Source organism: Apaloderma vittatum, unplaced genomic scaffold (genome assembly GCF_000703405.1).
Source record: "Apaloderma vittatum isolate BGI_N311 unplaced genomic scaffold, ASM70340v1 scaffold21328, whole genome shotgun sequence".
In the NCBI taxonomy this organism is placed as follows: domain Eukaryota; kingdom Metazoa; phylum Chordata; class Aves; order Trogoniformes; family Trogonidae; genus Apaloderma; species Apaloderma vittatum.
Genome location: NW_009730472.1, coordinates 3,860 through 19,895, shown reverse-complemented (window position 1 = coordinate 19,895; position 16,036 = coordinate 3,860). Strand labels below are relative to the sequence as shown.

The following is a 16,036-nucleotide window of genomic DNA, read 5'->3' as shown; positions in this document are numbered from 1 at the left end:
ATTACAGCATTAAAAGTACTGCTTTCTGAAGGAAATGCGGATGGGCACAGAGGCATTTCCCACTAACACCACAAGGAAATAAACCAACCCCACAAACAAACCACTTTTAAACTTTTTTCCCTCAATACACTGTCTCTGAGAGCTAGCTCATTAAATCTCAAGATATATAAGCTATATAAACAATGATATATCACCTGCCTGTGAGCAACTTCTTTGGCGGTTTTTTGTCCACAAAATAGGCAGGCACAGAGTAAACGATTTGTTTTCATCTATGACAGCCTTACAAGGATAGTAGCAATATCACTGGTTGAAAATAGATTTTGTAAAAAAACCTCCAAAGTGTCTCTATCAGTTCTTCTATTGACTACCCTTCAATCATACAAGATAATGCAGAGTTCAAGTTACCTTCCGTTAGTCATGCACTTTTATCGCAGCCCCTTTATCTGTAATAGCTACATTTATTTCCAGAACCTATTTCCTCCGTATTTCTTTAGAGAGATGACAGGCTGAACAACCACTATATTGCAGTGGAAGAAGCCTAATCTATATCAGAATTTTACAGAACTGGATATTACATCCAGGAAACGGGACTGAAGGTAGTAGAGATATGGCAGGTTTTTTTGGTAAGTTAAGAATAAAATAAATAAAAAAAACCAACCAACTTCTCAGATTATATGCTTTGTTTCATTAAGATTGCCACTAACTTCTGCAGTGCACTTGACCTATTCAGAGGTTTCAACATCTGCTATATTTAGTACCAACTCTAAACACAATGCCCTACTCAAAGACCTTCTCTTACAACGTTCTCTGAACTTTTCCTTTGTTAAAAACGCTATCCTAGACATGAAAAACTTAGCCACAGTATGTATTATCTTATTTCAAATTTTAAGCATTGAATATATGACACTGCCTCTTATACAAATACCACGATGCCAGGGCTTGTTTTATAGAAAGTCAGGCAAATTCTCACTCTGTTTAGACAGCTTTAAAACCACAAAAGTTTCAAACTCTTACACACTTTATTTTGAGAAGTACTTATTATTTATGAGGGAATTTCCAAGTTAGAATTACAACGTTGTATCTCAAAAGTACTGAAATCCAAAGGCACAGGAAAAGTGGCCAATATTAAGTACAGTGGAAGATTATACTAATTCTATAATTATTCTATTATTATTCTGGGAGGATGAATAGATGCACTCGAGCTCTATACATAAGTATCATCTATACATAAGTATCAACAAAACAAGCCATGGAAGTGCTTGCAAGAGAATTAAGGGGGCTTGTCTTGACAATGCCACTATCACTACACAGATGGACAATCCTGCCCTTAACTACTCCAAATTCAAACTACTGGTCTTAGTTTTGAAATACTGCAAATTGTAAGACAGTTCACTTAAGGAACAAATACAATTCTGGAAGCTGTAGTCTGTCTGCACAAAAACAGAATGCCTGAGACACATACCTGCCAAGTAGTATAAGGAAGAAGCATTTACAGGACCTAGAAAGTGTTCCAGAAGTACCAGAAAGACACTGAAGCAATGCAATGACTAAGAATCAACTTCTGCCCTTCTTCTGAAAGTAAGGGTAGGATTTTGACACACCTCAAAGGTGTGTCCTCTGGTAGAGGATAAAGACAATTTTGAGTTTCAGCTGCAAGTAATTAATGTTCCGTAGCACAGCCAAACAACTAAGAATTAAGATACTTTAGAAGGAAACACCGTGTTTGTTATTTGGAAGTCTGAACCAGCAGGCCATCCACTGCATGTCTGTCAACACAGAATTCAACAGTGAGTAAATTAGCAGGCAGTTCTAACTGCCACATGAACTGAAGGCTCGAGATCACCTCCATGAAGGGAGCACACAGTGTGGAGTGTCAGCTATCATCTCATTTCATTTCCCCTGCACACCATGCAAAACATACTGAAGATAAAATGATTTTAAAAAAAAAATGTCTGGGCTTCCAAGACAGGAAGAGGAGGAAAACAGTGAATGTATACATCAACAGGGAAGCTGCTGAGGGCCTGAACTGGAGACCTATGTGCATTTGATCTGAATAAGTAGTCAGACATTTCCATGAGTCATCACCACCTTTTATCTTCCTGGAACGACAGGCTTAAAACAGTGCAGAAAGACAGAAAGGGAAAGGAAAAAAAGATGACAGGATCTATGAAATACCCTAAGGCCATATGAAAAGACTAGTGCAAGAAAGCTGGAGAATCTATTAATTGGACAAATGAAAGTCAACTGCCTTAGTTTTGGACTTGTCATTCATCCTCAGGGGCCAGGATGATCATGCAAAGTAGGAGGTGCAAAGTAAACTTGAGACTGGAGGCTGGGTAAGAATTTCAGAAAAATCTAATGTTTTTCCACAGCTCTCAGAACCAGTGTCTTTACATACAAGGAAGATGAAAGGGAAAGAAAATAAATTGTTATCCACAGTGCTTAACACACAGAACATGCATTTCCCTTTTGAGCTGACAGGGTATGAACTGAATTGGTGAGGGTGGGGCAGGCAGTATGCGATCAAAACAGGAGCGAGCAGTAGCTGGCAAGTTTGAAGGAGAAAGCTCACAGTCAAAGCTGGGACCATTATCACAGGAACTGAAGAACAAGTAAAGGGAAACACAGTAAAGACTTGGCTGCAAAGCAGTCAAGGAAGCCCTGGAGAACACAAAAGAAAAAGTAAGGATTACAGACAGTCCACAAGTGAGGAAGCCATGGATCACCATGGATGATTAAAATTATCTACATGCCACGTGGCACAGATCCATAGGAACAGGGCAACCAAAAAAGCAGAATTCATTCAATATACAGAACAAATTACTCCATAATAGCATCAGCAAGACATGGATGTGTAATTTACTAGTTGAGGTTTCATCAGCTTCCACTGAGGACTGTGGTTTAGTCAGACTTTAAGACTGACATTCAGTTCCTCCTAACCTTGAGAGTGTTTATTACCAAAATTTGTTTCGTCCTCAGCCTACTGAACAAGGTATAACTTAGAACTCAAAGTTTCATTTTATTTTCAACTTAACCTAAAACTGGGGCCTGCAGACCAGTGTACCTAGTACCACTTCCTTCGAGGCAAGCTTACTATTTTCTAGCATCCTAACTGAAAAGAAAATTTGAAATTGAATATATAGACTACTGGCAATTGTTAGATCAAACCTGATTTTAAAGTTTGTTCAGGACTCTCAGTTAAAGGGAACACGGCTCTGGCAACTAAATCTTCTGAGGAAGTAGTTTCAAGACTTTGCACTACACCTTTTTCTATGTATGAAATGACGGAAATTACTCTATTAAGGAAAATGGTTTAAGCCCTTTACAGTGTTCTGCTCTTCCTTACACATTCCAAGATCGAAAATGAAAATTCTCAGACCTACAAACAACCAGGACTTCATACATGATTGACTCCTGTGAATATGGATCTACTCCACAGATGACTACAGAATCATTCTGCAGACTGAAATAACATCTGATCATCTAAATAGATCAGTATGTAAATTATTTTCAGCTATTGTCCTTGAGCTACATTACTATGTTTCCAGTGCTATTAACCTAATTAAATGTTCAGGTGTGAAAGATAATTTAGGTATTTTTTAAAATAAGTTAACTAGTTTCAATAGTGAAATTTTATGGGCTATACTGAGTTAGTTCTGAAATCCAAACCCACGGCATATAGCAGTATCTCATATCGTTGCCTCTTGTGTTAAGCTATTTTGATCATAATCCTTGCCATTCAGCTCTCTTCCAGAGAACAACCTATACTACAGAAATACACATGTGAAAAGGCTTTTTAACATTTCCACATTAAGACATGGAAGTGAGATTTGCTGCAAATATGTCTAAGTGTTTTAAGAAAGGCAGCCTGTAAATTACTTGTTGTGGAATGGGTTTTATTTAAATAAAAGATAAGGAGGGGTACTTTTTGTTCCTTGTTTAGTTTTAAGGTATCTCTAACCAGTGGGGCAGGGGAAAAGCTATTTATTTTGTAATGATCATTAGCCCACTAAATAAAGTCAAGCTACTGAAGTTCATGCCAAATATGGTTGCTTCAGTCAAACGGACTAAACATCCAGACAGTTCACTACATACGTCAAGATGCTTCAAACATAGTTGATCCATCTCTATGCTTCCTAAAGACACAAAGAACTGAAATGCACTCTTTGGCTTTGCTGTCCTTTAAGGATGAGTTTTCAAACAGAAAGCCAGAACCATATTTCTGAAAAATAGCGTAACAGAACATAAAATCCTGAACAATGTTAAGGGAGAACAATACATTGCTTTCCTAATCCAAGACAACATCAAAAAGCAAGCAGAAAGAGCTTTCCCATGGTAAAGAAGGTTCTTCTTCCAAGATACATAAGCAAGTTGTTTTGTTGGGGTTTTTTTAACCCTGGGGCAAAGGCCAGCTGGCAAAGCACAACAGAAAGAAGCATAACAGACTATTAAATAAAGATGTAATGTAATGCCTGGCTCAGAGTAGACTAGACTAGGAGAGAATAGTCTCCTAGGAGAATCCTAGTTAAGTAGTCACGATATGGTAATCCATCAGCCTACGAGAGCACCTTGGGAGAAGGACCAGTACATGTATGTTGCCCTGCTTTGTTCTCACCACAACTTTAAGAAGTTCCACCAGTCACCAAAGCCAGCCTCTTAGTCTAAGTAACTTTCAGTGTAACAAGATGACATTAAATCACCTTGAAAATATTTCAGCCTACATTATAAAAAGTATGACCATTCAACATGACCATCCTCATCTGTTCAACTCAGTTCTTTCAGAGATTCCTAAAAAAGGATATGGTATTTTGCAGAAGTAGCAAGAGAACATTACTGTTGCTTTACAAACACAGGCTTTGTCTGCAAATTCAACTACCTTTGTTCTTCTGGCCATAGTGGTTCTTGTACTAGAGGACTGCTGGGTATACAGTTTAAATATGTCTGTTCTGTATAAATAGCGTAGTATCTGCTTTATTTGTTTGGTATGCCACTGTACACCTTTATTTATTTACCTTGGGGCTAGGAGGGATAAAAAGTAAAGAATCTCCTAACTGGAATTTGCCCTTGTATTCACCCAAATGCATACGACATGTCAGGCGACAACTGGCAAATCTACCCTGAAGACGTTTGGGAAGCGTGCAAGACATCTTTTATTAAAGGTGGCATGGTACACTCAGTTAAGTGAACACCACTCCCCAACCACAGAACTTCCAGGACTGGGAATAGTGACAATAAACAAGGAAGACAAACCAGTAATATAAACACATAAATCCATAGCCAATGAAACAGCTAGTTTAAAAAAAAAAAAAAAGCTCTAATGCACCCTCATGTATTCAGTATGGATGAGGTTTATGATATAGGTCAACAAAAGCAGCAGCGATGCTAAATTTATCTCTCAATCCAACACTGGAATAATGTTTAATAATGGATCCTATGTAGCATTTTTCTGTACATGTATCTAACACTAGCAGGTTAACGTTTTTCTTTGTTTGGTGTTTTATCTTGTTTGTTTGAGTTCTTAAGAGACATTTATCTTTCTCAAGCAACTATACTGCCCTCCACAGTGATGCATAAAACAAACTCCTTAGACTAGGAAGGATGAGAGAACATCAAGTGGCCTGAAACAACATCTGGTCCAGAACCCCACCAAAAAAAAAAAAAAAAGAAGTAGGAATTACCATCATCACACTGAGCTTTGCTATTTCCCAAGTAGATACTCTTCAGGACCATCAGCACACTGAGCTCTGCCATTCCCCAAACATATACTAGTCTCACTGGGAAAAAGCATCTCAGATACCTCAAGGAAGATGCTCTTGTGCTCTTGCTGGCAATCCATCAGCTTCAAATTTCAGAGCTGAAGTACTGTATGAGAAGCGATTGGCAGGCTAGTTTTCTCTACGCAGCAGCGCAGGACTCTTACACTGCTGTTAAGAAGGTTACTGTGGAACCATGAATACAGCAGACTGGGTTAAGTATTCCCATGGGGCCCTGCATGTCCACAGTACTGCACTGCCTGCTTCCCATTGCTCTTGGCATTCACGTTTTGCTTCAGTTCCTGTCAGTGTGGCTACCCGGTATCGCTGCTTCAAAAGACAGCAGCTTGCACCGCTTATAGATTTCTAGATGGATGGTTCCTTCTCTACATTCATCTGCCTAACCTGGTAGCTGGTCATTGTTTCGGATGTGCAAGTTTTATTACCTCTGAATAGGAAAAAACTGCATACACTTTCACTAACACCATTTCTTACTTCAGATCCCTGGATCTATATATATCTACACAGCAGAAAGTTCAGATAACACTGTATTCCCCTGGAATCTCTATCTAGATAAAGTTTACATTGTCAGGAAGGTATTCAGCCAACCACGCACTCAGAGGTCATCACAAGAGCAAGTAGTCCAGTCAAACCAGGCTGATACGCGCATGCGTGAGTGCATGCAGGAAGAATAGAAGGAAAGCTGAAAAATCACAGGAATACCATTCCACAATGTATGTTGTTCTGGGCAATTTACCCTACAGCAAAACCTAATTTCAGCATCAGAGTAGTGGAAACACTGAGAAGAGACAGTTTTCTTTGCAGGTTATGAAGATTTTGTATATTGCTACTGCAGAGGTTCATTAAAATAAGCAAAGATTAGGACTTGCCATCAGACTAATCGCTACATAGTGCTTAGAAACAATAGTACGATAGTCTTGCTTTACATGTTTTTTCTGAGGACCCAAATGTTCTCTTACATATGCTATTTATTATATAAGCATGTACATTACATGCATAAAAGTGCTTAATTGGAAATTGATGTAAAGGAAGCAGAATTCCTTAACCCCCTTGCAATATCTGCTCAAAAGAGTTTTATTGGTTTGATTTCTTGAATAGTATTTGATGGCATTACCTCAAAATCCTTTTTTAGAAGGAAAATATCTCTAAAGCTATGGAATAAATCTTTCAGGACCAAAGAGCTCAGTATTTCTTTCACACCTGTGACAAGAAAAAGGACTAAAATTCGAAGGGAGTTTTCAATTATTTTCTTCTGGGATACTGACGGACATAATAGGACACCAATCCCAGAGCAGTTCAAGAGGTACTCATATTCATTTTACAAGTGTTTGTGCCCAGGATATTATATATTTTATTACACATGAAAAGCTATCTTCCAAAAGGAAGTAGGTCCAGTCTGCCCCTGGCTCTCACATTCCACGGGGTACATGATGATTTAATAGCTGGCCACAGAAGATGAGCAAGCTAGACATATAGATTTTCTTTCTGAAAATTTGCATTCGAGATGGAATGAGAGGTTTTGTTGAACTTAACTCCTACACTACAGGACCCTCAAACTCTACAACAGCAACTTGAACTGCAGCTGGCACGCAGTGCATTTTTTCTTCTTTTCTACATAGAAATGGGGATGAAAGCAAAACAGAGATGGTCTCTCACCACTCTGTATCTGGAATGCAGACACAAAGCATAATGACTTGTTCAGGAGAGCAATCTTTAGAGAATACACCATTCTCCCCAGTAGCTTCCACAGCTACCACATGATGCAACCATCTGGTCTTCTAACAACTGCCTTTTGTATGTTCTTGCAAGTAGCCTGGCAAGAGATATCAAAAGTAAATACTGCTACAAATCTAATGGATCTGCTGCTGGGAACAAGAACAGCACTGGAAGGAGGTTCAGGATGAGAAAGTACTAATATACCAGTGACTGAATCTAGCAGTTCTCAATCTATAGGTCTGTTAAAGACCTATACTGTGAGTATATATATAATCCACATTACATGAGATCTGTGATAGGTCACAATAAAGAAAAAAAACCACAACTTAAGTCCTGTATTATAGAATTTCACAACTCAGGATGGCTATCTTAAGTAACACTGAGAAACCTATAGGCTCAAGTGGTTTCTCAGAAGTGAAGCAAATCTGTTCTTACTGCGCTGAAGATCAGAATGTGACCTTTTAAAAGGACATACACCAAGGCTTAGTCCCCAATATTGTTCCAGCAGCACAATCAAGGTCGAGGGATAATGACAGGGGAGTGTAATATTACAAAATTCAAATAAAATTTTAATCTAGACCAAGGAAAAAAAAATGACAAATTAGTACAATGTAACAACCATCTATACCAAACTCGCTTCTCAGGCAACTTGTTCACCTGCCTTCAGGCCTACTTCAACAACTAACAATATACACAAATGAGCTCAGCCTACCATCCACTGTGGTTAACAGCTGAACTTCTTTTGCTCAAGAAGGCATCAGTTCTGCAACACACTTCCTGTAAACCTCACACAGTTCTTAAGAGCAATATTCATCACAGCATCTATTTTCATGATGTATCGCCTCTCACTCTGACTTTTAGTTCCCTCCTCTTCAGAGCAGGTCACTGCTGCTTTGTCCAGTGTCACTCAGCAGTGAAGGAAACTGAAGGCTGGCTAGAGTATTAGAAGTGTCAGGTGTTTAGGTTTTTTTGTTTGGGTGGGGGGGGTTGCTTGTTTTTTGTTGTTATTCCTTTTTACTTGACTAAACTTCTTCCTGACAACTAATAAAGGAGAATTATACAATTTTCTACAATTCTGTAATTTTCTATAATCTTTTATCATCCACTCTCTCTTCTAAGCTTCTTCCTCATTTTCACAATTTAATGTATTACCTCTAAGTATCACATGTCCTCTTATAAACCGCTTTATATCCCTGATATTGCCTGCACCTAACTAATACCTTTTTCTTTTACATCAAGATCTGTTTTCATTTCTGAAAAATACTCACACAAAATAAGCTGTACTATCCTGCTGTTCAACCAAGCTGTTTAAACTCTTTTTTTTTTTTTCCAGACACATTCAATGAATATTTAGAATAACCATCCTATTCTTACCATGTTTTAAGAGCAGGATAACTAATACAAGAAACTCCAAGTCCATGTTAATTTCAGTCCCCAGTAAATGAAAGGCACAAATAATAATTTCATTTCTAAAGCTGAAAAATTATGTGATATAGCAGTAACTTTCTTAATTCTTGCAGCGTGCAACATGTAAACAGGACTATAAATACAATCATTTGCTGGATTCCCAAAGTAGTACGCCCTTCGGATCCACACCAGTTATACATAAGCACAAAGTATATTTCCTTACCTTTCTTCTTTATCAAAAAAAATAAAGCATTGTCTTATTCCTTCTTGCTGCTTTGATGAGGCTTACTTACCGCTTCAGAATTGTCAATGAAAGGGTCCGTTTCATCATAACCATAACCTATATCAATTAGATCCTGCAGGCGATCCTTCCGATGCTTGTGGGGCTTTCCACCCTGCAAAGCGAGCAAGCGTTGTGTCATTTTGGAAATGGGGAAGCAATGTACTAAAGCCTACAAAACACAGCATTGGAGGGATGGGCATTCAGGGAATTAGCAGCTTTCCTTTCTTGGATGCTTCCTTGAAGATGGTCTAGACGTCTAATAAAAAACTTCCACATAGGAACGAGTTCCAGCAAACATGCTTTACTACAGCCTTACCAGTATGATCCCTGGAAGGTATTCTCTAGCCACCTGGTTTCTGCATGACCAAGATATTCCTAACACTTCCTCGGTAGAGATGTTTAACTTTTCTGTGTTTTTAAAACATAATGCTAGGACCACTAGTGAAAGAAGGACTGGAATAATTTAGAAAATGTTAAGTTTTTCAGCATGTTCCAGAGCTGTTAAAGGAAAATACCGATAGCCTAGAACTCAGTAAAGTGTTTCCCCACACAAGATAGATTGCTTCTCTAGAGAAACACGAAGCCTAAGTCAAAAGAGAAAAATACAGATCTGGTACTTGCAGATCCAGTGTCTATGAGTTTTCAGGAAGTTGCAGCATTCATATCACGTAACTGAATAAAAAAACGTAAGAGCAAATCCTCTGCAATGCAAGACCTGTCACTTCAGTTGATAGGACTGGACACGAAACAGTTACTTGAGTAACTTAAAGCCAGAAGCTGCATAATAGAGACTGTGGGCGCACTCACCTCCAAGAAACAGAAAACTTAATTTTAACCTGTAAGCACTTTTCTCATATAAAAGTTTTACTGTTAAATCAAGTCAAGTAAAAACTCCCATATTCCTGGAATCTAAACTTAGACAAATGGGAATCTGCTTAGGATGTAAGGCCTAGTTTTCCAACTCACATATACTGTCAAAATTGTCAATACAAAAGTCTTGAAAGATAGAATTCTCCAAAAGGCACCACCTTCACTAAAATGGCAAGCAGTGTTCTTTTGTGAATTTGAGAAGACTTACTCATGAAGAATCTTCTCAGCCTGTACTTTACAGTTCTGTTTAGAATAAGCATGAGTCTTAGTTGACATTCAAATATCACAATCCAGCTGTTACTCTGAGCATGCAGACACTGTGCAAAGGCTTCATCCTGGCTCTTTTATGAGAACTGTAAGCACCTGAACACCAGCATTTTAAGAATATTTTGCAAGAACTCAAGTTTATAATTAAGCATTGCAAGGAATCTCTCAACTATAATGCAATAAATAAATGCAATACTCCTAGGAGAAAAACATCAAGAGTGTATTCCAAGCCTCAGGTTTCCAAGCTAAGCAACTTTTTTTATCAGTCCTATCATCCTCTACAGTCATTCATCTGGTAAAACATCCAAATGACTACACTTTCCCATAAAATGCAGGGTTTTTTTCTTACCAAAAAAAAAAGTTGATATGAGAGAAGGAAAAAAAAAATCTTGGAAAAATAAAGGTAGCACTTAACAATTCTGTTTAAACTCCTGTGCTTATGTAATTCTCATGATTCTGACTGAGGCCCAGCAGGCTGTCTCAAGAATGCTACATAAACTATATTTTACCTTTACTGATCTCATTAATATGCGTACCACATCTCTTGCTAAGCCCAAGTTACCATCAACACCCTTGTTTGTGAGTCCAAAATCCTTTTGCAGCAATGGCTACTCTATAGGCATTAAAAACGTATATATAAATAAATTCTCAATACATTCTGATTGCCTGTTATACATAAAACATAGTGCAGAGACAGAATAAAATTAATAAAACCAAGTCTCTCAATAGCCAAATGAATATAAGCAGAATTAAAATAAAACCTATATTCAGACTTAGGAAAATATCCAAACCACTGTACGTAGAGTTAAGAGAATTTCCTTCAGGCCTGGTTCTGCCCACTTATGTTTAAGGAAGTGTGCTGAAAGTCCATATGATCAAGATGCCAAGGATGCAAGATCACAGCAGAACAGAAGGGGTTATCTGCATCAGTGTTTACTATGCAGTAGTTCAGGGAATTTTCACCACTGAAGCTTTTCATCTATCCCAAGACTCTTCTCCAATGTTTTTGTCCCAAAACATAAGCACTCATGATACTGGAGCAAATTAAGATGTCTAGTTTCTGAGGCTACAAACAGCACTCATTCAAGTACCCAGAAAACTCAAATACAAGTTCAACAAATTAACTGTGGCACATAAACTAAGGTTTAAACAACCTGTACCCAACGTGACTATAAGGTGGCAAATATAACGCCAATTTTTGAAGAATTTTCCAAGGGGCACAGCAGAGTCTGTCAGTAAAATTGATCTCTGTATTGGGCAAGTTAATAGAAGTTATAAAGAACAGAACAAGCAGGCACAAGAATATGCATTCCATAGCAGGAAAGAATTTTGGCAGAAGCAAACAGTACCTCAGATGCTTTAAAAAATGTCCAAAGATCTTTATAGACAAGAACCTATCAAGGGATAAGAGGGAAGGTCCATTCAAATTAATGTGTGGTTTAAAGTTAGGAAAGAAAGGGTAGTAATAAATATTTCATTTTGGCAAAGAAAGTAAATAGTGAAATCACCAAGGAATGTGTATTCATTCATCTCCAGAAGCAGAGAGGGCTAACAGTTGGGGAAGGTATAAGATGATAGAAATTACTGAGGATAGTAAATAAAAAGAGATAACTGAAGAATCACTGAAAGACGTCACAGCTGTTCTGAACATAGTATGACAAATCATCCACTGAATTCAGTATCAATAAAAGCAAGGTAATCCACACAAAGGAAGGAAAACCCAAATAAGAAAAAAAATACAGCATGCTCCAAATCTGTTATGCTCCTCAGGAATCACTGGAATGATTACATCCAGTTCTATGACATTTACCCAGCAATCAGGAATGGTCAAAAAAATACAAGAATTGGGATTTACAAAAAATGAAGGAACAGAGAATAAAACCAGAAGTCATCATTATTTCACTAATAAATCAGGGCATCTTACCATTAATATAATTTCATTAAAAAAAAAAAAAGAAATTAGAGCAAGAAAGGGAACAGTAAGTCAATGACAATGTTTAAAGGTAAAAACACTGCTTCTGTACACTAACAGAACATTAAGACACCAGCTGGGGAACAAAGGGCTGAATTTCGATGATAGCATCTGAATCAGAGGCAGCATGAAGAACAACAGGAAATATTTCACTGTTTCTTACAATACAGAAACTATGGAGCACCAAGGGAACTCATCAGGTTTAAGCACCAAGTACATTTTCATATAACAATCATCATGTTACTCAGTGTCATGGAACATAAAAATTCATTGAACTCAGAATGGTCCGGAAAATTTATGGCAGAAAGCTATACATAGGATAAACATGCAGCCTTTGGTTTTGGAGGAAATTAAGCCACAGATTGCTAGACAGGCAATCAATGCATATCAATGCACACTTGCTCTGTTATACTTTCAAATATGAGATTCCACCAGTGTCCGAAGAACCATGCTACCAACCATGAGATGGACCTTTATTTTGATCCAATGAAAATTCTTACATTATATACAATACTGTCCAAGATTCAATAACATGTTTTTACAACACAGTGTTTGATTTTGTCTAGAAAATAACAGCAATCAAAAGAATGAAAGGGGTTACCATTTGGAACAGATTTTTATGCTAGCATTTAAGAAATGCAGCAACTGCCAAAAACCTCTGAATAATCAAGTAAACAAACAGCACGTTAACATCATGCATCTTGTTTTACGAAAATATATTTATTCACAGGCTTCTCCTTAGTATCTGCAAGATATAGTCAATACTGTACTGATTTGATGAAGAGTACAGGAATTTATCTGAAAAGTAGTGTCTTCAAGGCAGACTGTTCTTCATGCATCAAATTTCTCAGAAGTACTGCCACACATGCTATGAGAAGATTGTTTGACTCCATTTTAAACGGACAGAGACAAGTAATATCTAATTAGTTCACAGAGGATATAGTACTTCCTGCAAATCTGAAAAAAAAACAAACCACATTTACTTCTTTCTCATACAATCAGTGATTACTTTTACACTGAAGTGCTGTTAAAAGAGAAGAAGCATATGGCTATCTGCTTCACAGGATCCCTGTTCTAGGTAAAGCCAAGGAGCGAATGTCTCGCCACAAGACGACAACGACGGATGGATGTTGTCAGAACACGAGCAGTTGTACCAGGTCAGTGTACAGAGATGCAATTCCTCTGAGCGCGGACGGTAAGCAGAGACTGACAATTCTCATACAGCAAGAGAGAAAGGACAGGGAGTATCTAAGACAAGAAGTATTAATCCCTCACCATCCTCCACACTTAGCAGCCCTAACTTAATAAATAAGTTGTTCTTTTTATAGAAGACATTTGCCTTTCAGGAATTTTGTGTGGCCGAGGGGCTTAAGGCATATCAGAGAATGAAAGAAAGGTAAGAAATCAGAAGCACAAATAGTAATCAAGATACAAGCACACCATGTATTTAAACTGTTGTAAAATTACGGTTTGCTACCTACTGCTACCTAATAAGTTATCCATCTGACCTTTTTTATGGCTACTGAGCATTAAACTCTAGTTTTCTTAAGTCTACTAACATCATGTTTTGTCCATAAATGTACACGTTTAGCTTTGACATATGCATAAATATATATGTAAAATTAGATTGTTTCTACTGCCACTCCCTTCGACATACATTGTTTTTCATACTCTATACTGACTTTCATCTACTGTAGTTAAGCAACTTGTTTCAGGACATTATAAAAACTTTAACTTGTATTATGAACAGGGGTTTTCTAGAAGAGTATACTTGAAGTACTTTTCTCATGATCAGAAGAATAACTTATTCAAACAAAAAGCAAACAGTATTCTGGAACCGCCTTCTCAATTAACTGTGTATATGGGGTTCTGTCAATCCCTCCAAAAGATTAAAAATATTCTTTTTAGTTTAAGGGTTTCTTCAGTTATGTATCACAGGTAACACGCCCTGAAATAGTAATTACTTCTACAGAATGTGTAGACTGGGTACTCCAAGAAATCTGCCTTTGCTAGAAAAAAAAAGTCCAAATAAATCAGACAGGATTTTAATATGTATATTAATAGCAAAAAGATACAAATGACTGCGCTTGTTTCCTTTCTATAGTTGAGGTGCTCTGTTAGTAATCCAGAATATCAACGTGCCTAAGCATGATAGTGACTGCCAGCTCAGAATTAATTACCCAACCCTACCCATACGAATTCTTAAAAGACCTGTTTGGGCGTGGTTTTAGTCAACATTTTCTGATTTCTACCTTCATTTATTAGTGAAAGCCTCTTTATGTTACTACCTAGTGTTGTTCAAGTCATTCATGTTACACTTTCAGGAGTCAGAGTATCTTTAGGCAGCTGGCAGCTACAAGATAAACTCATCAAGCAATGACTTAACAATAACTTCCTATGGAAGCATTCCAAACTAGTCAAAAATTCATCAAGATTCATCAGTATTTTGCCGAAACAGAAGAGATGTTCAATAGTGCACTGCAGCATTACATAAATACTGTGCCAGAGGAAAGAATTATCATGAATATCAACCTGCATCTATTAATCAGTTTTATTTATATAGGAAGCTTTTCCAAGAATAGCTTCACAAGCTATAATATCCTATAGACAAATCTCTTTAGCAGACTTGTCTAATAAGCTTGTAGGAACTTCAGGCTGCTTAAATGAAATAAAATGAGACAGTCAGTTCAAAACATACAGAAGTCATTTGATACTACATTAACAACCCTATTCAAGGAAAAAAACAAACAAACAAACCAACCCCCCCTGATATTAACATCTCTCCAGCATCACAGAATAGTTTCAGCTGGAAGAGACCTAGGAGATCATCGAGTCCAGCCTTTGTCCCTATCAACCTACTAAACTATGTCCCACAGTGCAATATCTAGTAGTCTCTTAAACACCACCAAGGACGGTGACTCAACCACTCCCCTGGCCAGCCTGTCCCCATGGCTGACAACCCTCTCAGTAAAGAAATTCTTCCTAATATCTAACCTGAACCTCCCCTGGTGCAATTTAAATTCATTTCCCCTCATCCTGTCACTCTCCACTAAGGAGAACAGACCAACCCCTGACTCATCCTCTCCCTTCAGGCAGTTGTAGAGAGTGATGAGATCTCCCCTCCATCTCCTCTTCTCTAGGCTAAACAGCCCCAGATCCCTCAGCCTTTCCTCATATGACTTGTGTTAAAGCCCTTTACCAGCTTGGCAGCTCCCCTCTGGACCCTCTCCAGCACCTCAGTGTCCCTCTTGTAGTGAGGGGCTCCAAACTGGACACAGTACTCGAGGTGAGGCCTCACCAAAGCTGAGCACAGGGGCATGATCACCTCCCTGCTCCTGCTCATTACACTATTTCAGATACAGACCAGGATGCCATTGGCCTTCTTGGCCACCATAAGTTATCACTATTAAATATTTGCATATTTTAATACAGGTATAAGTAACTCACGTATTTTGCCTCGAATTTCTTGGCTAGCATTTCTACTTCATGCCGCTCACGTTGTTCATCATTAAAAGGATCTTCTGAGTGAACTGATTTCTTCTGAAAAATAAAGTTAAATATTCATTCCACAAGAAATACAGAGATTGCATCTAATAAAAACCTATTAAACATCAATAAACAATGCTCCAATGACTAAATAGCCAGAATTTATAGAGCCCAGATAATTTATCCCTAAAAATTTCTTAAAAAAACCCCTTTCAACTATCATTCAGTTATGCTTCTGCTAATGAGAACACAGAGAAGTTA

General features: G+C 37.8%; 1 protein-coding gene across 1 annotated transcript in view; it reads right to left on the bottom strand.

Moving 5' to 3' along the window:
• Positions 1 to 15,829, bottom strand: part of UBN2 (ubinuclein 2) — a gene marked incomplete at its 5' end in the record, with an annotated part of 40,402 nt that extends 24,573 nt beyond the window's left edge. The window contains 2 exons of the mRNA XM_009874833.1: positions 9,191 to 9,292; positions 15,737 to 15,829. Coding sequence (XP_009873135.1) covers positions 9,191 to 9,292; positions 15,737 to 15,829 — 195 coding nt within the window. The remainder of the gene's footprint in view (positions 1 to 9,190; positions 9,293 to 15,736) is intronic.
• Between the last annotated feature and the right edge of the window lie 207 nt (positions 15,830 to 16,036).